This window comes from Sapajus apella, unplaced genomic scaffold (assembly GCF_009761245.1).
Source record: "Sapajus apella isolate SASKATOON/1434 unplaced genomic scaffold, GSC_monkey_1.0 scaffold130, whole genome shotgun sequence".
NCBI classification, from domain to species: Eukaryota; Metazoa; Chordata; class Mammalia; order Primates; family Cebidae; genus Sapajus; species Sapajus apella.
Window position 1 is genome coordinate 3,537,471 of NW_022437070.1, and position 22,313 is coordinate 3,559,783.

The 22,313-nt window shown below is 43.6% G+C and overlaps 1 protein-coding gene across 4 annotated transcripts in view; it reads right to left on the reverse strand.

Annotated features, from left to right (window-relative positions):
- LOC116539642 (zinc finger protein 224) overlaps positions 1-22,313 on the reverse strand; it is an 82,147-nt gene that overhangs the window by 21,666 nt on the left and 38,168 nt on the right. Inside the window, exons 1-5 of one of the 4 annotated variants that reach the window (XM_032262754.1) lie at positions 22,030-22,210; positions 17,965-18,047; positions 11,030-11,156; positions 10,416-10,508; positions 4,780-6,533 (exon numbers count right to left, since the gene is read on the reverse strand). The exons of 1 other annotated variant lie outside the window; for it this stretch is intronic. In XM_032262754.1, the coding sequence (XP_032118645.1) occupies positions 4,984-6,533; positions 10,416-10,508; positions 11,030-11,156; positions 17,965-17,973 (1,779 nt within the window). In that variant the 5' untranslated portion in view covers positions 17,974-18,047; positions 22,030-22,210 and the 3' untranslated portion in view covers positions 4,780-4,983. Of the gene's footprint in view, positions 1-1,229; positions 1,409-4,779; positions 6,534-10,415; positions 10,509-11,029; positions 11,157-17,964; positions 18,048-22,029; positions 22,211-22,313 lie in introns of those variants that run through there. 2 more of the 4 variants (XM_032262750.1, XM_032262752.1) reach the window with 2 other exon arrangements.

Genomic DNA, 22,313 nt, shown 5'->3' on the forward strand with positions numbered 1-22,313 from the left:
AGTCTTGCACTGTCACCCAGGCTGGAGTGCCATGGCACAATCTCTACTCACTGCAACCTTCGCCTCCCAGGTTCAATCGATTCTCCTGCCTCAGCCTCCCGAGTAGCTGGGATTACAAGCACCTGCCACCACTCCCGGCTAATTTTTTATTTTTATTTTTTTGGTAGAGACGGGTCTTTCACCATGTTGGCCAGGCTAGTCTCGAACTCCTGACCTTCTGATCCGCCCGCCTAGGCCTCCCAAAGCCCTAACTTGCTTTCCCCACCTGAGTGCAGCTAGTTCCTCTGCTTCAATGAGAACGTATCCAAGAGAAGATCAAATCGGGCTTTGACCCAGACTGCTTAGGTTCCAACCTCAGCTCCACCTCTCACTAGTCGGGTACCTATGCGCCCTGTGTCTCACTTTCGTTTTTAAAATAGAAAAAAGTGATACTTCTCCACAGAGCCACGGTGTGGCATAAGCCCTTGGAATGAAGTTATTAATTAAGACTTAATATCAACACTCATGCTCAAGGAAACATCCTATACACTCTCGGTTGGGGTGAGGATCTCTGACAAAGAAAAGAACTAAGGACCACTCACGTAGAGCTTTGCCCTCAGAAGCCAAGAAGTCCCTCCTTGCAGCTGTTTTGGAAAGGTCGGGTTGGGGGAGGAGAAGGCTGTGAAACACCCTGACCGCGTCAAGTAGCTGGGACTCTACAGGTGCCTGCCATAAAAGTTAAATTCTCCTGTCCCTTCCTGGAAGCGCACGCAACCCTCGCTCTCCTAAAAAGAGGTCAGAACGCGTCCGGGATCATCCAGCGTCCTGCAGGGATCAGGGACAAGGGCCGGTGTCCCTGCAGCTGGAGCTCTGACCCCACCAGCGGATCTGACAGCCTTCGTGAGAAATTAACAAGAGATCACTAGTCACCAAGTGACGGGGACTGATTTAAGGCTCTCATCTGTGTTACCTCTTCCAGCTCCCAAAACGATTCTATCAGGATGGTCCTAAAGTGTCCATTTTAATGAACAGTAACGGCAGACCCAAGGAGATGAACACCCCAACGTTATATCGGGAGGAAGTGGCCACGCGCGTGGGGTGCAGGGAGGCAGAATGCGCGAGCTCAGAGCCCCGGAAACACCGAAACCAGGTGAGACGCGCCCCGACCAATGCACGCCGGACGCGAGGACAGCCCCATGCCCAAGAAGGGCTTGACGAAAACTAGAACAGCGGCCCTTGCCCCTCCAAACCTCTGCTCTCCGGCGAGACTCCTCTACCCCTAATTCGATAACCAGTTCGTTGAGAATCCAAGGCGTAGGTCCCGGAAATTCAGAAGGGTCCTCAAGGCGCGGAACTGACCCAAACTGTCGCGGACAAACTGCACCAACCTCAATCCCCGAGCGGAAGCGCCCGCGACGCCTCTGAGTAGTTGGACTCCACTTCCCAGAATGCCCCGGGATCCGCCTGCCGTAGCCAAACTGACCGCTACTCCACTGAGCGTCTGGACTACACTTCCCAGAACTCCCCTGGATCTGCCTGCTAGAGTCAAACTGACCGCGACTCTACGGAGCGTCTGGACTGCATTCCCGCAGCATCACCCTCCAGGGGAACTGTTCCCGACTACTGGAAAGCCCTTCGCTGCTCTTCTCACGGGGAACGGATCCCATATCCCCGAGCGCCTGTTGGGAAATGTGGACTTCTACCCTGAGAGTCGTCCTTCCCTCACCCCAGTACCCAAGAGAAAATATCGTATAGACAGGAATTCCTGCAGTCTAAACGCCTCTAGTGATGACAGGAGTGTTACTGGAAAGGGAACAAGGAAGATGATACAATCTTCAAATAATTATTTGAAGATTTTGCCAGTGGTAAGAAATGGCATGTAGTTTTATATCTCTTGTAAACAAAATGGAATATTCTTGTATATTTTCAGATGTCATTATTACATTTTCTGTAAATTGTCCAGATGTTTTGCCCACTTTCCTGTTTTTTGGTTTTTATCCCTCATTTTTCAAGCACAGTTTTAATATTCATGATATTAACATTTTATCTCGCAAATATTTTCTCAACAAAAACGTTCGGTGTTTTTTCTTTCTTGTTTTATCTATACAAAATATTTTAACGTATTTTATTTAACGTATTTTATTTAAAACATCTCTATTGAGGTGTAATGCATAAAACGTAAAATTCACCATTTTAGGATATCTGGTACAAATAAAGTTAGGAAACATTTTCATCACCCCAAAGACTCCATACCCACTAAGCAGTCACAGCAACTGCACCATTTTTACATTCCCACCTTCAGTGCGTAAGGGTAGTAATTTCTCCATATCCTCTCCAATACTTATTTTATGTCTATGTATAAAATGTGTGTGTGTGTGTGTGTGTGTGTAAATTGGAAACGGGATCTCCCTATGTTGTGCAGGCAGGATTGCAGTGGCTATTCACAGGCAACATCCCATTACTGATCAGCATGGGAGTTTTGACCTGCTCTGTTTCCACCTTGGGCCAATTTACCCCTCCTGAGGCAACATGGTGGTCCCGTGCTCCTGGGAGCTCACCACGTTGATGTCAACTTAGTGTGGGCACCCGGCGGACATAACTCGATACACCTCAGAACTCCTGGGCTCAAGTGATCCTCCTACTTCAGCCTCCCAAGTAACTGGGACTACAGTGCCTGCCACGACATTGGCTATTTTCTATTTCTAAAAATGATAGCTAAGATAGCTGTTGTAAAATGGTATCTCATTATGTTTTGATTTGCATTTTCCTAACAACTAATAGATGAGCATCTTTTCACAATTGTTGGTAACTTGTATATCTGAAATTTCTTTTTTTTTTTTTTTGAGACGGAGTTTCACTCATGTTACCCAGGCTGGAGTGCAATGGCGCGATCTCGGCTCACCGCAACCTCCGCCTCCTGGGTTCAGGCAATTCTCCTGTCTCAGCCTCCTGAGTAGCTGGGATTACAGGCACGCACCACCATGCCCAGCTAATTTTTTGTATTTTTGGTAGAGACGGGGTTTCACCATGTTGACCAGGATGGTCTCGATCTCTTGACCTCGTGATCCACCCGCCTCGGCCTCCCAAAGTGCTGGGATTACAGGCGTGAGCCACCGCGCCTGGCCTTATCTGAAATTTCTATTTGTATCTTTGCTCATTAGAAAACTGGGTGGTTTCTCTTCTTGTTACTGAGTTGTAGGAGTTCTTTAATGGTGCAATCACATGCAACTGCAGCCTTGACCCCCTGGGCTCAAGCGATCCTTCTGCTTCAGCCTCCCGAGTAGCTGGGACCACAGGCACTATGCCTGGCTTACTTACTTATTAATTAAGTAGAGACATGGTTTTTGCCATATTGCCCAGGCAGGTCTCAAACTCCTGGGCTCAAATAATCTACCCACCTCAGCCTTCCAGAATGCTGGGATTGTGAGAGCCACCTCACCTGGTCTACGAGTTCTTTATATATTCTGATTCTAGAAGCCACGCTGTATGGTCTTTTCATGCTCTTGACAATGTCTATGCACAGCATTTTTTTTTACTCTAGTCCAATTTATATGGGCTTTGTTTGTGCATATGGTGTCTTATCTAAGAATCTATTTCAAATAAAAAGTCTTGATTAACCTCTATGTTTTATTCTGAGTTATATAGTTTAAGCTCTTATGTTTAGGTCATTGATCATTCTGAGTTAATTTTTAAGTATAGTGTGAAGTGCAGATCTAACTTCATTATGTTGGAAACTCCTGACCTCAAGTGATCTGCCCGCCCTGGCCTCCCAAAGTGTTGGGATTACAGGCGTGAGCCATGGCACCTGGCCACACATTTAGTCATTTTAAATGTTTCTCTTTCATGTGAGCTCTCATATGAGATTATAGTTGTTAAGGCGAAGGAAAGAGTGTCACATACATCACATCATTAAGGTTTCTCTACTGAATAGACACTGAATTTGAAGATGTGACGCCTGACTGAAACATACACCGCACTGTCCACACTTCCATGGTTTTTCTCCAGTGTAGATTCGCTTATGCGGATTAAGATTCAAGTGGTCAAGCAATCCCACTACTAGCTATATATCCAAAGGAAAGGAAGGAACCCGTGTGTTGAACTCCTGTCTGCACTCCTCTATTTATTATAGTACTATTTGCAGTAGCTAACATGTGGAATCAACCTAAGTGTTCATCAATAGAAAATGGTAAAGAAAATGTGGCATACATACACAAAGGAACACTAACCATAAAAAATAACAAAATTCTGTGATTTATAGCAAGATAGAAATAAGCTTTGGAGAACATGATGTTGAGTGATGTAAAGTCAGGCCCAGAAAGATAATACATGTTCTCACTCACATGTGAAAGCTAAAAAGTTGACATCATAGAAGCAGCATAGCATTGGCCAGGCACAGTGGCTTATGCCTGTAATCCCAGCACTTTGGGAGGCTAAGGCAGGTGGATCACTTGAGGTTGGGAGTTCAAGACTAGCCTGACCAACATGGTGAAACCCCGTCTCTACTTAAAATACAATTAGCCAGGTGTGGTAGTGTGTGCCTGTAATCCCAGCTACTCAGGAGATTAAGGCAGGAGAATTGCTTGAACCTGGGAGGCGGAGGCTGCAGTGAGCCAGGATCGTGCCACTATGCTGTCTTAAAAAAAAAAAAAAAAAAAAAAAAAAAAAGAAAGAAAAAAGAAAAGCAGAAGCAGCATGGCATAGCAATTACTAAAAGGGAAAAGCAGGAGGGAGAATGGAGGGTGAAAGGTTGGTTAACAGATACAAAAGTACAGTAAGATGAAGGGAACAAGTTCTAATGTTCCACAGTACTAAGGGTGACTATAATTCATAATATTTTCAAATAACTAGAACAGCAGATTTTTGAAAGTTCAAAACATAAAGAAATGATAAATGATCAACACAAATGACAAACGAGGTGATAGATATGCTAATAACATTGATTTGATCATTATACATTCTATACATGTATTGAAATATGCCGTAACCCATAAATATGGACAATAATTATATATCATTTAAAAATAACGATAAAATCATATCTAGATTCAAGCGCCTCTTGTAGCGCTTCCCACAGTCCTCACATTTGGATGTTTTTTCTCCACTGTGGTCTCTTTGTTGGTCTTGAAGGCATGAACTGTGCTCACTGCTCTTCCCACAGTCCTCACATTGGAGGAGTTTTTCTCTGCTGTGGAGTCTCTGATGGGTTAGATGAGTTGAGGCCCATCTGAAGCCCTTTCCACACTCCTCACATTTGTATGGCTTTTCTCCAGTGTGAATTCTTTGATGGAAACGAAGTTTTGAGTTCTCAGTAAACCTCTTCCCACACTCTTCGCATTCAAATGGTTTTTCTCCAGTATGGAGTCTCTTATGTCTCAAAATACCTGAGGCCCACCTAAAGCTCTTCCCACATTCCTTACAATTATAAGGTCTCTCTCCTGTGTGGACCCTCTGGTGCAAGTCAAGATTAAACTTACTAATGTAGCCCTTCCCACACTTCTGACATTTATACAGTTTTTCTTCTCTGTGGGCTCTCTGATGTGAATGGCCCTGTGAATTCATATAAAATTTCTTCCCACATCTGTCACATTTGAATGTTGTTTCTTCATTGTGGACCCGCTGATGTCTTGAAAGACATGAGGACCACTTGAAGCTCTTCCCACATACATTACAATTATATGGTTTGTCTCCTGTGTGGTCCATCTGATGCTTATAAAGATCTTGCCTACAAATGAAGCTCCTTCCACACTTTTCACATTTGTATAGTTTCTCTCCTGTGTGGACCATGCAATGACTATTAAGTGCTGGTCTTGGACCAAAGCTATTACTACAGATATCACATCTAAATGACTTCTCTTGCATGTGGACCATGGAATGCCTATTAAGATTTGCTCTACTACGGAAGCTCTTACCACATATATAACATTGAAATGGTTTCTCCCCAGTATGGATTCTTTGATGTTCCTGAAGCTGGGAATTGTGAGTGAAAGCCTTCCCACATTCCTCACAAATATGAAGTTTTTCTCCTGTGTGTAATTTGCAATGAACATAAATTCCTGATCTACGGCTGAAGGCTTTCCCACACTGCTCACATTTGAATGGTTTTTCTCCAGTGTGGATTCTCTGATGAGTTTGCAGATATGAGCGCCGACTAAATTCCTTACTACACACATCACACTTATAGCGTTTCTCTCCCATGTGAACTCTCTGATGAATATGAAGAGCTGAGCTATAGCAGAAGCTCTTCCTGTACTCATTACCTGTATGGGACATCTTTCCTGAGTGTAATTGTTGATAAAGATCAAGGATGGAGACATCACTGAAGGATTTTTTACACTTCCCATCCTCAGATGGTGTCTGTCCTATGTGAATTATAGATAGTCCTGCATCAACCTGGGAGGGGATATCACCTTGTGTATAGAACTGAGAGCTTCTTATCACGAAGTCTTGAGGCCTAGTTAAGTTACTTGCAATTTGTTCCCAGATTTGCTGGCAAGACCACTCTTCATGTGGTCCTGTTTCTGGAACAGATTCCAACTCAGTTTGGATCTTGCCTCCTGTAAGGACACAGAATGAAGAGATGTGGATAAGTGAAGCCTTTGTTCAGTGTCTTCAGGATTTCACTTAGGACATGGCCTGAAACTTTACTGAACACAAGGAAGGTGCAGTTTGTGTTTTCCAAGTGCGCCACAATCTCTTGTTTTCATGAAACCAATTTTGAACCACATAATGTCTCATACATGGTTGAAATGAAAGACTTAATTTAAAATATTAATATAATATATACAGTTAACTTGTTACTATTTCTACCAATTTCCTAGTTAGTCTAAAATCTTGCATGGTATATTATGTAACTAATAAATTATATACATGGTGACTCAATAGGAACTTTAAGGGTAGGAAGACTTCAAGATGGCTGACTAAAGACACCTAAAGCTTGCCTCCTCCACAAAGAGTCAAAATAATGAGTAGTGCTCACTTCAGCAGCACATATGGTAAAATTGGAATGACCAGCCTCTGCACAGGCTGATATGCGAATTCATGAAGTATTCTATATGTTTTTAAATAAAAAATTTAAAAAGCAAATAATCATACATCGAATTGCATCTAAGAGGGATCACTGGAATAAAGTAGGGAAGTGAGGCCGGGCGCGGTGGCTCAAGCCTGTAATCCCAGCACTTTGGGAGGCCGACGCGGGTGGATCACGAGGTCAAGAGATCGAGACCATCCTGGTCAACATGGTGAAACCCTGTCTCTACTAAAAATACAAAAATTCAGCTGGGCATGGTGGTGCGTGCCTGTAATCCCAGCTACTCAGGAGGCTGAGGCAGGAGAATTGCCTGAACCCAGGAGGCGGAGGTTGCGGTGAGCCGAGATCGCGCCATTGCACTCCAGCCTGGGTAACAAGAGCGAAACTCCGTCTCAAAAATAAAAAATAAAAATAAAAATAAAGTAGGGAAGTGACTGGAAACACCTGAAGCACAAAAGGAGAGTAAAGTGATGGAGCCCTTCTGGCCGTGACGACCTGAAAGCCCGAAAGGCTCCTCAGTGTTGGGAAAGGGTAAGTGAGAGATCCCTAGTGGTTTCCCTTTCCACTGTGGACTCCAGCAATCAGCCATGACAGAGCCCCTTGACCCCTGTGGGCCCTGAGACTAGTATAGGGGGCTATCTGGACTCTGTGCAATGGCACCGCTCCAGAGAGGGTGCTCATGAGACTCATAAGCTATGGCCCAGTGTTATTTTGTTGTCTGCACCCCCACCAGACTGCATCTTGCCCTGGGGCCCAATAGCCCTTGCATCTCCAACTCCCTGGAGCCCCAACGACATGCCCCCACACACATCCACCTGGAGGGTTGCAATAGCGGAATGCCTGTTAGACGCAGCAGTACGGCAGAGTTCCCAGCAATCTAGGCCACATGTTGTCCTACACTCTGGGGAATGGGCAGTGCAGCACACCAGGGAGGCTGTCCCCAGTACAGTACAAAAGGACCCAAAGTGTGCACTCACCAGAGCCTGAAAGCTGCCTCTCTGGGGCTGCTGCCTCTGACGGCAATGCTAGCCCATCCCCCAGCAGCAGGCCCACTGTACACTTGTATGTGTTCTCATACTAAGGAAAGGCTCTCTGCACACTCTGCCACTGCCACCCAAGCACACCATCTAGATGCTTGGGGAATCCCCTGCACTGCCTACCACAACCTGTGCCCATGCAGACCTCAGGACTTCATTTGGTGCTGCCCATCTCAGTGCCAAAGCATGACACAGAGGGACCTGGGGATTGCTCTGCCCTGTGTTGCCTCAGGCATATGTGTGCACAAACAAGAGAACTGATGACGGCCTAGCTGTGTGCCACCAGTGCCGGAGCATGCCATCTGGGGACCAAGGGATCATGCCACCTCTTCCACCACAGTCTGCATCTGCCTGCACCACTGAAAGGCCTGAGGACAGGCTCACTTGGCCTGGTGTCATTCCTCCACTACCCAAGCATACCACTTGGGGCTGTTGAGATCAACTGCCGTGTTGGTCGCCCCAGGCATGAGCATGCACCATGGAGAGAGCCTTACAACAGACCTGGAACCCTGCCACAGGTGCCTAAGCATGCTGTCCAGAGGCCTAAGGATTTCCCTGCCCTGATCACCACCACTGGCATCTGTGCGCTCCTCCTAGTGACCTGAGGGTAGGTCCTACGAACCTGCTGCCACCACCACTGCTGACACTCACCTGCACACACCATGTGGGGGTCTCAGGACTGGCCTAGCCAGCCCATCACCATTACCTCTAATACCAGTGCACACAGCCTGGAAACCTGAGGGTTATCCTGCCACCACTACTGGGTACTGTGCCCCGTACCTGGGTGACGGGATCATTCACAATGCAAACCTCAGCATCACACAATATACCCAGATAACAAACCTGCACATGTACCTCCTGAATCTAAAATAGAAATTGAGCAGGTAGAAGTCCTCCTCCTAGACATTCTGTTCCAGGGGGTAGAGATAATAGGTAAATAGAAATACATGAGACACAGTACAAGACAACACCAGAAGGGTAAAGGCAGGATAGTATTCCATTCTAGTATTGATTTATTGATTTATTTTTGAGACAAAGTCTCACTCTGTCACCCAGGCTAGAGTATAGTGGCACAATCCCAGCTCACTGCAACCTCTGCCTCCTGGGTTCAAACGATTCTTGTGCCTCAGACACCTGAGTAGCTGGGATTACAGGACTGTGCCACCACACCCAGCTAATTTTTGTATTTTTAGTAGAGTCAGAGTTTCGCCATGCTGGCCGGGCTGGTCTGGAACTCCTGGCCTCAAGCTATCTGCCTGCCTCAGCCTCCCAAAGTCCTGAGATTACCGGTGTGAAGCCACCATGCCCAGCTGGTATTTTAAATAGAGTGGTCAAAGAAGGCCTTTCTCATGATATTAAAACCAAACAGAGACCAGAATAAAGGAAGGGTCAGAAGGTTTTGAGGTGAAAGCATATTCCAATCAGAAAGAAGAGCATGTATAAACTCTAAGACAGAAGCTTCTGTAGTAGACAGAACAATGGTTCCTGAAAGATGTCCACATCCGACTTCCGGGACCTATGAACCTGTTATGTTACATAGCAAGAGAGATTATGGTTGCAGATGCAATTAAGGTCACTAGTCAGCTAAACAGAAAGTAGGAAAGTCATTCTAGATTATGTGGGAGTGACCAGTCCGATCACAAGGGACCTGAAAGGTGGAAAACAGAGGCTTAAGAAGAATGGTGGCATGACTATGAAAGAATGGTCAGGGATGCAATGGAGCTGCCTTTGAAGATGGAGGAGTGTGGACAGTGCCCAGGGACTGGTAAACGAAAGTGAAGGCTTTTCCCCATGAACATCCAGAAAGGAACAAAGCCCTAGGGACACCTTGATTTTTGTCCAGTGAGATGTGTCAGACTTCATATCTGAAGAACACAAAGATAAATGTTTGTTGTTTAATCTGCTAAGTTTGTGGTCACTGGGTACCAGCAACAGGTGATACAGTGTCTTTGGCAGGATGAGAAACAGTAGGGAGGACAACAGGGCTGGAAAAGATGAAGCAAGAGGGAAAGCACAGGAGATGTCATCAGAGAGGCGGTGGGGGATGAAGAGCAGATCCAGGGTCTCTAAAAGGCACTGAAAGCAATTGTAACTTTAACACAAATAAGAAGTTAAAGGCTTTTAAGCTGAGGAATGGCAATTTGACTTACATTTCCTAAGGATCACTTTGGCTGCTATGAGGAAAACAGATGTCAGGGTGGAAAGAGGGGTGGGGGGAGCAGGACAACCAGCAGGAAGGAGGTTGTAATAATCCAGGAAACAGGTTTGGCCATTTGCACCAGGGCAATGGAGTTGGGCAATGGACAGAAGTAAAACCGATGGGGGAGTCGTATACAAGGACATACAAGGATGCATGGTTGCTTGGTTCCTACCTGAATTCCCTTCTCTTTGGGTTGCCGTCTCCATCATCCAAAACTTTTCTTCTCTTTGGAGGTGAAAAGTGTCTCCGTGGAAAGGTTGATGCCCTGTGAACAAAGTCACATGCTTAATCCCAATACATCCTAGGTAAAATTTAGTAGAAATTTAGGTTCTCACTGCGTACTCAAACTTGAACACTGATATGGTTTGGCTGTGTCCCCACCCAAATCTCATCTTGAATTGTAGTTCCCATAATCCCCATATGTCCTGGTGGGAGATAACTGAATCATGGGAGGAGTTTCCTCCATGCTGTTCTCATAATACTGGGTGAGTTCTCACAAGATCTGATGGTTTTACAAGGGGCCTTTCGCACTTTGTTCAGCACTTCTTCCTGCCGCACTGTGAAAAAGATGCCTTCCTTCCCCTTCACTTTTGACCATGACTTTAAGTTTCCTGAGGCCTTCCCAGCCATGTGAAACTGTGAGTCAATGAAATGTCTTTTCTTTATAAATTATCCCATCTTGAGTATTTCTTCATAGCAGCATAAGAACAAATTAATACAAACACTCTAGGATACAAAGCCACTCTTGGGGCCTGATGTTCCATTACAGAGGGTGTCTGTGCTCACCCACTGACAGCAGGTTCCTGAAGTTCTCCAGCATCACATCTCGGTACAGCTTCCTCTGGGCAGGGCCCAGCAGCCCCAGCTCCTCCTCAGTGAAAACCACAGCCACATCCTTGAAGGTCACTGCCTCCTACGACATCAAACATATGTAATCTCAATCTCATGACCAATGATTCCGGGGAGAAGGGTGGCACTGAGCAGCTGAAGGGTATGGGTGAGAAGTTGCTGTAGATCTTGAGAGACATAGGTCAACTTACAGATTTCCCATTCACTCTGTCTGTATCATTGCCAGGATACAGACAGAATGAATGGGAAATCTGTAATTGATTTTCCAGACCTGTACCAGAAGAGGAATGATGAAAAGTCCTACAGTTTACTTTGTGCACTTACTGAGTCTCCTTGTATGTAACCCTCCAGCACTCTAAATGCAGCATCCTGGGCCACAGATATATAGGTTTCAAAGAAACTTGCCAGTTGCTCCAGCAACATTTAGCAATTCAGTCCCAACCTTGTTTGATAATGCCCATTGTTCTCTCTGGTACCTGAACCCTGGATATTATCATTTTCTTTCTCTCTCTCTCTCTTGCTTTTTTTTTTTTTTTTTTTTTTTTTTTAGATGGAGTTTTGCTCTTGTTACCCAGGCTGGAGTGCAATGGCGTGATCTCAGCTCACCGCAACCTCCGTCTCCTGGGCTCAGGCAATTCTCCTGCCTCAGCCTCCTGAGTAGCTGGGATTACAGGCACGTGCCACCATGCCCAGCTAATTTTTTGTATTTTTAGTGGAGACAGGGTTTCACCATGTTGACCAGGATGGTCTCCATCTCTTGACCTCGCGATCCACCCACCTCGGCCTCCCAAAGTGCTGGGATTACAGGCTTGAGCCACCACGCCCGGCCTTTTCTTTCTTCTTTTTTTTTTTTTTTTGTTGAGATGGAGCCTTGCTCTGTCACTCAGGCTAAGTGCAATGGCACGATCTTGGCTCACTGCAACCTCTGCCCCCTGGGTTCAAATGATTCTCCTGCCTCAGCCTCCCAAATAGCTAGGATCACAGGCGCCCACCACCACACCTGGCTAATTTTTGCATTTTTAGTAGAGACAGGGTTTCACCATTTTGGCCAGGTTGGTCATGAACTCCTGACCTCAGGCGACTTGCCAACCTCAGCCTCCCAAAGTGCTGGGATTACAGGCCTGAGCCACTGCATCTGGCCCATTTTCTTTAATATCTGCCAAACTAACAAGTTTATGGTGACCTATGTGGGACAGCTATGGAGTGGGTCCTCTGTACTCTCAAGACACAAACTATATTTAGCAGCATCACTTACAAACAAACAAGACACAAACTATACACATTAATTGCAGCATTGAATGTCATGATGTGGAGCCAGTGTGGCTATGAGCACACTGTGTATGCACACTCACAAGGCTCAATCCTAAGGCTCTGTGCCTTTGCCTTCCCAGCCACGTGACTTTGGATAAGTTTGCCTACATGCATTGGTTTCTTCACTGTATAAAGACTATTACATTAGTTTTCTCCAGGGATAAACAAGAGACTATAAATGGGGAAAAGTCTGTGGCACAGACTAGGTATTTAATTAACATTAGTTAATTTTATTACCTTTTAATATAACTTTCATTATAGTTATCTATTTCATGTCTGCATAGTATTACAGAGAACTGATGATCTATCTTTATCTATTCTAAATAATGAATATTTAATTTTATGTAGTTTTCATTATTACCAATCCTGCGAACAAAATTGGGTTACGTAGACCTTACTCTCCAGTCTCATCATTTAAAATAATTTTGGCTGGGTGTGCTAGCTCATGCCTATAATCCCAGTACTTTTGGAGGCCGAGACAAGCAAATCACTTGAGCTCTGGAGTTCGACACCAGCCTGGGCAACATAGCAAAATTCTGCCTCTAGAAAATACACAAAAATTTAGCTGGGCATGGTGGCACATGCCTATAATCCCAGACACTTGGGAGGCTGAGGCATAAGAATCACTTGATCCCGGGAAGCAGAGGTGGCAGTGACCCAAGATTGCGCCACTGCACTCCAGCCTGGACAACAGAGCAAGACTCCATTTCAAAAACGAAATAAAATAAAATAATAAATTAATTAATTTAAATTAAATAATTTCAAACCAGGTTCAGTGATTCACACCTGTAATCCCAGTGCTTTAAGAGGCTATGGTGGGGGAACTGCTTGAACTCAGGAGTTCGAGACCAGTGTAGGCAACACAGCAAGACACCATCTTTATACATTTAAAAACTTGGCCAGGCATGGTGGTGAGTGCCTGTAGTCCTAGCTACTCAGGAGACTGGGGCAGGAAGATCTGGACCCCCGGCGTTCAAGGCTGCAGTAGGCTACACTCACATCACTGTACTCTATCCCAGGCAATAGAGCAAAATGCAAGTCTATAAACATAATCCATCACATAAACAAAACCAAAGACAAAAACCACATGATTATCTCAATAGATGCAGAGAAGGCCTTTGACAAAATTCAATAGCCCTTTATGCTAAAAACTCTCAATAAACTGGGTACTGAAGGAACATATGTTAAAACAATAAAAGCTATTTATGACAAACCTACAGCGAATATCATACTGAATGGGAAAAAACTGGAAGTATTCCTTTTGAAATCTGGCACTAGACAAGGATGCCCTCTCTCACCACTCCTAATCAATATAGTATTGGAAGTTCTAGCCAGAGCAATTAGGCAAGAAAAAAAAAAAAAAAGAGTATTCAATTAGGAAAAGAGGAAGTCAAACTGTCTCTATTTGCAGACGACATGATTGTATATTTAGAAGACCCTATCATCTCAGCCCAAAATCTCCTTAAACTGATAAGCAACTTCAGCAAAGTCTCAAGATACAAAATCAATGTGCAGAAATCACAAGCATTTCTATACACCAATAACAGACTAACAGCCAAATCATGAGCAAACTCCCATTCACATAAAATACCTAGGAATACAACTAACAAAGGATGTAAAGGACCTCTTCAAGGAGAACTACAAACCACTGCTCAAGGAAATAAGAGAGGACACAAACAGATGGAAAAACATTCCATGTTCATGGTTATGAAGAATCAGTATCATGAAAATGGCCATACTGCCCAAAGTAATTTATAGATTCAATGCTACCCCATCAAGCTACCAATGACCTTCTTCACAGAACTGGAAAAAACCACCTTAAACTTCATATGGAACCAAAAGAGAGCTCGCATAGTCAAGACAATCCTAAGCAAAAAGAACAAAGCTGGAGGCATCATGCTCCCTGACTTCAAACTATATTACAAGGCTACAGTAATCAAAACAGCATGGTACTGGTACCAAAACAGAGATATAGACCAATGAAACAGAACAGAGGCCCTGGAAGCAACGCCACACATCTACAATCATCTGATCTTTGACAAACGTGGCAAAAACAAGCAATGGGGAAAGGATTCCCTGTTTAATAAATGGTGTTAGGAAAACTGGCTAGCAGTGTGCAGAAAGCAGAAACTGGACCCCTTCCTGACACATTATACTAAAATGAACTCCAGATGGATTAAAGACTTAAACATAAGGCCTAAAACCATAAAAACCCTAGAAGAAAACCTAGGCAAAACCATTCAGGACATAGGCATAGGCAACGACTTCATGACTAAAACACCGAAAGCATTGGCAACAAAAGCCAAAACAGACAAATGGGACCTAATTAAACTCTAGAGCTTTTGCCCAGCAAAAGAAACAATCATTAGAGTTAACTGACAACCAACAGAATGGGAAAAATTTTTTGCAATCTACCCATCTGACAAAGGGCTAATATCCAGAATCTACAAAGAACTAAAACAGATTTACAAGAAAAAAACAAACAAACCCATCCAAAAGTGGGCAAAGGATATGAACAGACACTTTTCTTTTTTTGTTTTTTTTTTTTTTTTGAGACGGAGTTTCACTCATGTTACCCAGGCTGGAGTGCAATGGCGCGATCTCGGCTCACCGCAACCTCCGCCTCCTGGGTTCAGGCAATTCTCCTGCCTCAGCCTCCTGAGTAGCTGGGATTATAGGCACGCACCACCATGCCCAGCTAATTTTTTGTATTTTTAGTAGAGACGGGGTTTCACCATGTTGACCAGGATGGTCTCGATCTCTTGACCTCGTGATCCACCCGCCTCGGCCTCCCAAAGTGCTGGGATTACAGGCTTGAGCCACCGCGCCCGGCCTGAACAGACACTTTTCAAAAGATGACATATATGAGGCCAACAAACATATGAAAAAATGCTCATCATCACTGATTATTAGACAAATGCAAATCAAAACCACATTGAGATACCACCTCATGCCAGTTAGAATGGTGATCATTAAAAAATCTGGAGACAACAGATGCTGGAGAGGATGTGGAGAAATAGGAACACTTTTACACTGTTGGTGGGAGTGTAAACTAGTTCAACCATTGTGGAAGACGGTGTGGCACTTCCTCAAGGACCTAGAAATAAAAATTACATTTGACCCAGCAATCGCATTACTGGGTATATAACCAAAGGATTATAAATCATTTTATTTAAAGACATGCACACATATGTTCACAGCAGCACTGTTTACGATAGCAAAGACCTGGAACCAACCCAAATGCCCATCAATGATAGACTGGACAAGGAAAATGTGGCACATATACAACATGGAATACTATGTAGCCATAAAAAATGAGTTTGTGTCCCTTATAAGGACATGGATGAATCTGGAAACCATCATTCTCAGCAAACTGACACAAGAACAGAAAATCAAACACCATATGTTCTCGCTCATAGGCGAGTGTTGAACAATGAGAACACATGGACACAGGGAGGAGAGCATCACACACTGGAGTCTGTTGGAGGGGGCCAAGGGAGGGACAGAGGCGGGGTGAGGAGGTTGGGGAGGGATAACATGGGGAGAAATGCCAGATGTAGGTGATGGGGGGATGGAGGCAGGAAGCCACATTGCCATGTGTGTACCTATGCAACAATCTTGCATGATCTGCACATGTACCCCAGAACCTAAAGTACAATAAAAAATGAATAAATAAAAATTTAAAAAGAATAAAAATAATTTCAAACAGAAATTAAAACATCAAAAAATAAAAATGTTAAAAATTGTGATTATATATGTCAGATCTCAATTTTTATCAAACTCCAAAATCTTTCAAGGGGATACATTACCCTGCTTTTTCTTAAAATAGCCAAAGGCAGATTATTGAATTTCTTGTGATTTTGATAATCTCATTAGAGAGAATAATTCACCTTATTAATCCCATGATTTAATTATAAATAGTACAATTACCTTTTCAAATATGTATTGGCCCTTTCTATTTCTCCTCTAAAATTTATCAATTAATGTATTAATGTCCTTTATTCATATTCCTTTGAATTTTTTTAATCCATTCTGTACATAAGATTCTTATTTTGGAGTGTGTCTTTTTTAGATATCAAAGTGGTAAATATTTTCGCCTTAGGCTATTACATTTCCTGGTAACACTCTGTAAGCCATCTTTGCCGTTAGGAAGTTAAAGATTTTCTATATTGAGTGTAGGAATCACTGTCTTTTGGTGTCTGGGGTACTAGGTGCACCTGAGGAGGTGCTAGGACAAGAAGAGAAGAGGTCCCCCAGGTAGGGGCCAGGGAGGAGCTATGCCACCAGTGGATGTCATCACTCAAGAGGGCACTCCAGACACCCATACCAGAAGACACAGGTCCTTCAATGGAGAATCCTCTTTCTTCTTGTCTCTCTCTTTCAATTTAGCAAAATAACTAACATGCCAACCCTGGGTTTCCTCTCTGAACCTCAGCAGGTTTCTTGTTTCACATATTTAAGAGGAAGATGAAGCTGAGAATTGCATCATTCAGCTGTTCTGAGGAATAAATAAAGGAACAGAACATAGTGACTAGAGAATCTTCTGATAACATGGACATTTGAAACTAAAGTTACCTATCATTTGGTCAAACTCCTTAATACATAAGGAATAAAAAAGAAACGGTAAATAATATACATACAATGCATGACTTAAGCATGGGGAAAACAAAATCCAGCTCTTCCTATGTGAAAATCTCCAGAAATCCTTGTGTGAAGCCACAGTTACGGCCTGCTGTGCTATGCCACATGTGGATATTTTATCTACAAAACAGCCAACATGGCACATGTCAAAAGTAGCCTTCAAAATTGAGCTCCGAGTGTCTGTGAGCATAAAGTAGTTAAATAGGAACAGTGGCCAGGCGCAGTGGCTCACACCTGTAATCCACGCACTTTGGGAGGCCAAGGCAGGCGAATCACAAGGTCAGAGTTCAAAACCAGCCTGGCCAACATGGTGAAACCCCGTCTCTACTAAAAATACAAAAATTAGCCAGCATGGTGGTGGGCACCTGTAATGCCAGCTACTTGGGAGGCTGAGGTAGAAGAATCGCTTGAACCTGGGAGGTGGAGGTTGCAGTGAGCCGAGATCGCACCACTGCACTGCAATCTGGCCGACAGGGCAAGACTCCATATCAAGAAAAAAAAAAAAAAAAGAACATCAATTCAATGGGAACATAATGCAATCATAAACAACAAACATTATATCATATTAAACAAAAAGAACACAATTTAAATTAGCTAAGTATCCATACAAATACAGTTATGAATGTACATGAGGAGTAGCATGACAAAATAAAAATGCCTAATTAGTGTGAAGGGATGTAGTGAAATGGGAGAATTGTTCCTTCCCACTAAATTTCTACACGGAACATAAATAATGGTAAAAGTAAACAAAACCAAATCCAAATGCAAACTCAGCACAAAAGAAACAAGGAGCCACCTGGCATACAACAGGTGCACAAATAACTTGTTCTCCTTGAGTCTTCCCAAGACTGAGAGAAACACAAGACAATCTTAAGTAGTGAGTTGGAATTTGAACAGCAAAAGAGATAAGCCTTACTCACCTTGAACATGGTCCTTTTTCCTCCTACTTTAGGGAATTTGCAGAGTCCTCAGTTATGCCGTTCGAGGGAAGAGAGAATTGTGCCTGGAATGTGTCATGGAAGGCAAAAAAAAAAAAAAAAGACATGAAGGGATGGTCAGGGATGCTGCCCAACAACACGAACATGTATTATGAATTAGCACTTGAACGTTCGCAGCAGCATTATTCATAATAACCCAGAATTGCACACAACCAAAATGCCCTCCTGTGGGTAAATGGACAGACAAATTGTGGTCTATCCATACAATGGAATTTTCTTGGAAATTTAAAGAAATGAAGTACTGACTCATGCTACAACATGCGTAAACCTGGAAACGTTAAGTGAAAGAAGCCAGTCACAAAAACCCACGGACTGTATGATCCCATTTATATGAAACGTTCAGAATAGGCAAATGTATGTATAGAGAAAGTAGATTTGTTGTTGCTTCACATTTGAGGTGAGAATGGGCTTAGCTATAAATAGGCACAAGGAGTCCAACTGGGAGATGAAAATGATCTAAACTGAATCATAATGATGGTTATTCCACTTCACAAAATTCCTAAAAATCATTGAGTTCTATGTCTGAAATGCGTGAAAGTTATATGTGAAATGTATCTTGATAGAAGTGGAAAAAATAATTGTTAATCCACATGTCATTGAATCAGTAAGACTGAATTCTGAGTCCATATCAATAGAATATTTATAGTTGAATAAAAGAATGAATAAATGGGAAGTGGAAACTCATCTTTACAGTAGAATATCCACTAATAATATATCTCCCCATTAGAAACTTTATTATTTTCAAAATTTAAAAAAAGTAACTTCACAGGGGACAAACCTGAAAGACTTCATCTTGTGAAAGTGAATGAAGTTGAGATCACCAGTCAAGGGACAATCCAACATCATTTGGACACTGTTATATTGCAATGAAAAGGACGTCTCACCACTACTATGGTATCCCTACCAACAATGCATAATCTGCCAGGGACAGTGGCTCATGCCTGTAATCCCAACACTTTGGGAGGCCAAGGCGGGTGGATCATGAGATCAGGAGTTCAAGACCAGCCTGGCCAAAATAGTGAAACCCTGTCTGTACTAAAAATACAAAAATTAGCTGGCCATGGTGGTGGGCACCTGTAATCCCAGCTACTCGAGAGGCTGAGGCAAAAGAATTGCTTGAACCTCGGAGGCAGGGGTTGCAGTGAGCCGAGATCACACCACTGCACTCCAGCCTGGGCAACAAGAGTGAGACTCTGTCTCTGAAAAAAAAAAAAGCATAATCTAAACCTAAACACGAAATGTATCAGATAAACCCCAAATGAATGCCCTTCTACCAAATAACTTGCTTATACTCTTCAAAAGCCCATGCATATAAAAGACAAAGGCTGTGGAATCCTTCTAAATTAAAGAAGAGTATAGAAATGTGACAATAAAGACAATGCAGCCGGGCGCGGTGGCTCAAGCCTGTAATCCCAGCACTTTGGGAGGCCCAGGCGGGTGGATCACGAGGTCAAGAGATCGAGACCATCCTGGTCAACACAGTGAAACCCCGTCTCTACTAAAAATACAAAACATTAGCTGGGCATGGTGGCGCGTGCCTGTAATCCCAGCTACTCAGGAAGCTGAGGCAGGAGAATTGCCTGAACCCAGAGGGCGGAGGTTGCGGTGAGCCGAGATCACGCCATTGCACTCCAGCCTCGGTAACGAGAGCGAAACTCCGCCCCCCCCCCAAAAAAAAAAAAAAAAAGAAAAGAAAGACAATGCATAAAATTGGACTTTGGGGTTGGGGTTGCAGGTAAAAAGTGGGGCAGCGATAGTTATAAGGACCAAAATAAAAAACTGAACAAATTTAAATATGAAAACTGCAGATTAGATAACAATGTTATGTAATATGGTATCCAACACTATCTAATAAATAACACAACTACTATTAGTAGTCTTTTAATAGATCTATCGGATATGTAACACATAACAATATTACTTAGTATAATATCTAATTATTTTTTCTGAGACACAGTCTCACTCGGTTGTTCAGGCCAGAGTGCAGGGGCACCATCTCAGCTCACAGCAGCCTCTGCCTCCCGGGTTCAAACGATTCTCATAGGTCAGCCTCTCTAATAGCTGAGATTACAGGCACACACCACTACATTCAGCTAATTTTTGAATTTTTAGTAGAAATGGGGTTTCTCCATGTTTGGTCAGGTTGGTTTTGGACTCCTGGTCTCAAGTGATCTGCCTACCTCAGCCTCCTAAAGTGCTGGGATTACAGACATAAGCCGCCATGCCTAGCCAGTATATCTAATATTATCTAGCATGTTATGTGAAACCCTATAACCAGCCTTTCCTAAACACCTCTTACCAAGACACACACACAATTACCTTGGAACGTGGGCTTCCTTGCTGCAGAAAGCTACTAGCAATGGTTTCTGGCTACAGGTATGTTCCTGGTATCTGGCTTATGAGCAACAACAAAGCAAACATGAAAAATGTGAATAAACACTTGGCAAATTTGGGTAAAGGGTATATGAGAATTTCTAATACTATTTTTGCAACTTTTCTATAGGTTTCAAATGATACGAAAATAAAGTGTTAAAATATTATTAGGAAACATTTACAAAAATAACAAAGAGATAAATTAGGATGAGCATGATATAACATCGCAGTTCACTAGTTATTTCCCTCTTGGCAGTGTTTCCAAATTTCCATAGTTAAACACATAAGGGGAAACACAGTTTTAAAATTATAAAATTTTGTTTAAATGTTTATAAATAAATATGCAAATATACCAAAGGAAAAACTAAAAAGAAATGTATTCGAAGATTAACGGTTACTATCTTCACATGCTGGATTCATGGGTAATTATAAACTTGTACGACTTGTATTTCTCTAATTTCTGAACGCTCCACAATGATACCATTGCATTACAAGTTAAATATTTGTAATAAATGAATGACTGTAATAAACGAAATAGTTGACAAACTCCCAGAACAGTCCGAACCCATGAGCCTTGCTTTTAAGGTCCTTCAGTCAAGTCCTAACTTGCTTTCCACAGAAGATTCCAGCTAGTTTCTCTGCCTCAATGAGAATATATCCAAAAGATTATCAACAAACGCTCTGACCTGTAATGCGCAGGTTTCAACCGCAGCTCCACCTTTTACTACTTAGGGGACAATGCGCAAATAACTCCCGCTCCTTTGCATCTGGTTCATCTTTAAAGCGAAAAAAAAGCAGTACCTCTCCACAGGGCCAAGGCGTGGTGAAAATGTGACCATTGTATAAGGCCCTTGGAATGACGTTACCAATTAATGCTTAATTATTATCAACACCCAAGCCTGAGAACACATCCTACATTCTCGGTTGAGGTGAGCATCTCTGTAAAAGAAAAAAAGCCAAGGACCACTCACGTAGAGCCTTGCCCTCAGTAGCCAAGAAGCCCCTCCCTGCAGCTTTTTTTCAGAACCAGGCTGGGGAAGGAGAAAGCTGTGAAATACCATGACCGCGTCGCCGTCCCCCATAAAAGTTTAATGCTCTTCTCCCTTCGTGGAAGTGGACACACCTCTCACCTTCCTAAAAAGAGGTCAGAAGGCGTCCGGGATCACCCAGAGCCCTGCAGGAATCAGACAAGGGCCGGGTCCCTGCAGCTGGAGTTCTTACCCTGCCCAGGGATCTGACAGGCATCGTGGGAAATAAACACTAAGAAGAGACCACCAGTCACTAAGGGACAGGGGCTGCTTTAAGGCTTTCATTTGTGTTACCTCTTCCAGTTCCCAGAACGATTTCATTAGCATGGTCCTAAAGTCCCCATTTTAAAGAACAGCAGCGGGGGGTACAGGGAGATTAATAACATCCCAACTCTACATGGTGGGAAAGTAGTCTCACAGGTGGGATGGAGGGAGGCGGACTGAAAGAGTGAGAGCCCCAGAAACCCTCAAACCAGGCGAGACGCGTCCCGACCGAGTCCCAACCCCCAGCCCCATCCCTGGGGACGCTAGGACCAAGAAGGCTCCGCTGACCAGAACACAAAGAGCGGCCGCTGCCCTTCCAAACCTCCGTTTTCCAACGAGGCTCCTTCTCCCCTTAGTCAAATTCCAGGTGGTTGGCGAGCCCGCATTGCTAGGGGACGTGTTTAGAAGGACCGACAGACGCAGACCATAGAATTTCCACCGAATGCACTGCAGCAACCTCACCCCCCGGGAGCGGAAGTGCCCCCTACCCGGAGGAGTGTGTGGACTACATTTCCCAGAATTCCCCGGACACGCTGCCTTGAGACTACTTGCCAATCGCCTGCGCTACGCTTTTTTGAATGCCAAAGGAGACGTTCTATAGTGTCA